General features: G+C 64.3%; 1 protein-coding gene across 1 annotated transcript; it reads left to right on the top strand.

Annotated features, from left to right (window-relative positions):
* Positions 1–5: 5 nt before the first annotated feature.
* Positions 6–862, top strand: LOC104520971 (early growth response protein 3-like; the record flags this gene model as incomplete). The annotated part of the gene is given in 2 exon segments (XM_010162809.1): positions 6–623; positions 626–862. Coding segments are annotated over 2 exon segments (855 nt in total), but the record flags the coding sequence as incomplete, so codon positions are not given.
* Positions 863–1,037: the final 175 nt, after the last annotated feature.

Consider the following 1,037-nt stretch of genomic DNA (forward strand, 5'->3'; position numbering starts at 1 on the left):
CCCCGCCGTCCTCGGGCGCGCTCACCAGCACGCAGAGCTCGGCGGGCAGTATGGGCCCACCGCAGGGTGAGGTGGACCAGATGTACCCCGCTCTGCCACCCTACTCCTCCTGCAGTGACCTCTACCCAGAGCCTGTCTCCTTCCACGACCCCCAGAGCAACCCTGGCCTCACCTACTCCCCCCAGGATTACCAGGCAGCCAAACCCGCCTTGGACAGCAACCTCTTCCCCATGATCCCAGACTATAACCTCTACCACCACCCCAACGACATGGGCACCATCACGGAGCACAAACCCTTCCAGAGCTTGGACCCCATCCGTGTCAACCCACCCCCCATCACCCCACTGGAGACTATCAAGGCCTTCAAGGACAAGCAGATCCATCCAGGTTTTGGGGGGCTACCACAACCACCTCTCACCCTCAAACCCATCCGACCCCGCAAGTATCCCAACCGGCCCAGCAAGACGCCGCTTCACGAGCGACCCCACGCTTGTCCCGCCGAGGGTTGCGACCGTCGTTTCTCCCGCTCCGACGAGCTCACTCGTCACCTCCGGATCCACACGGGTCACAAACCTTTCCAGTGTCGCATCTGCATGAGGAGCTTCAGCCGTAGCGACCACCTCAAAAAACCACCCACATCCGCACCCACACCGGCGAGAAACCCTTCGCCTGCGAGTTCTGCGGCCGCAAGTTCGCCCGCTCTGACGAGCGCAAGCGACACGCCAAGATCCACCTCAAGCAGAAGGAGAAGAAGGCTGAGAAGGGGTCAGCTGGGCAACCCCCCACCGTGCCCCCCACTGCTGCTGCCACTGCCACCTCGCCCCCCGTCGCTCTCGCTCCTGCTGTCACCACGTGCGCTTGAGGGACCGCGTGGCACGGTGGCACCCCTTCTCCTTCCCCTGGCCTTCGCACCGCTCTGTGCTGGGGGGGACCCCGGGGTGGTCTCGTTCCCCGGGTTCAGGATTCCTGGGGGCTGTGTTGTGTGGGTCCACTCTGCCCGCACCCAGATTGACCTGGTCCAGGCTGCCCGCACCCAG

This window comes from Antrostomus carolinensis, unplaced genomic scaffold, assembly GCF_000700745.2.
Source record: "Antrostomus carolinensis isolate BGI_N321 unplaced genomic scaffold, ASM70074v2 scaffold35552, whole genome shotgun sequence".
NCBI lineage: Eukaryota > Metazoa > Chordata > Aves > Caprimulgiformes > Caprimulgidae > Antrostomus > Antrostomus carolinensis.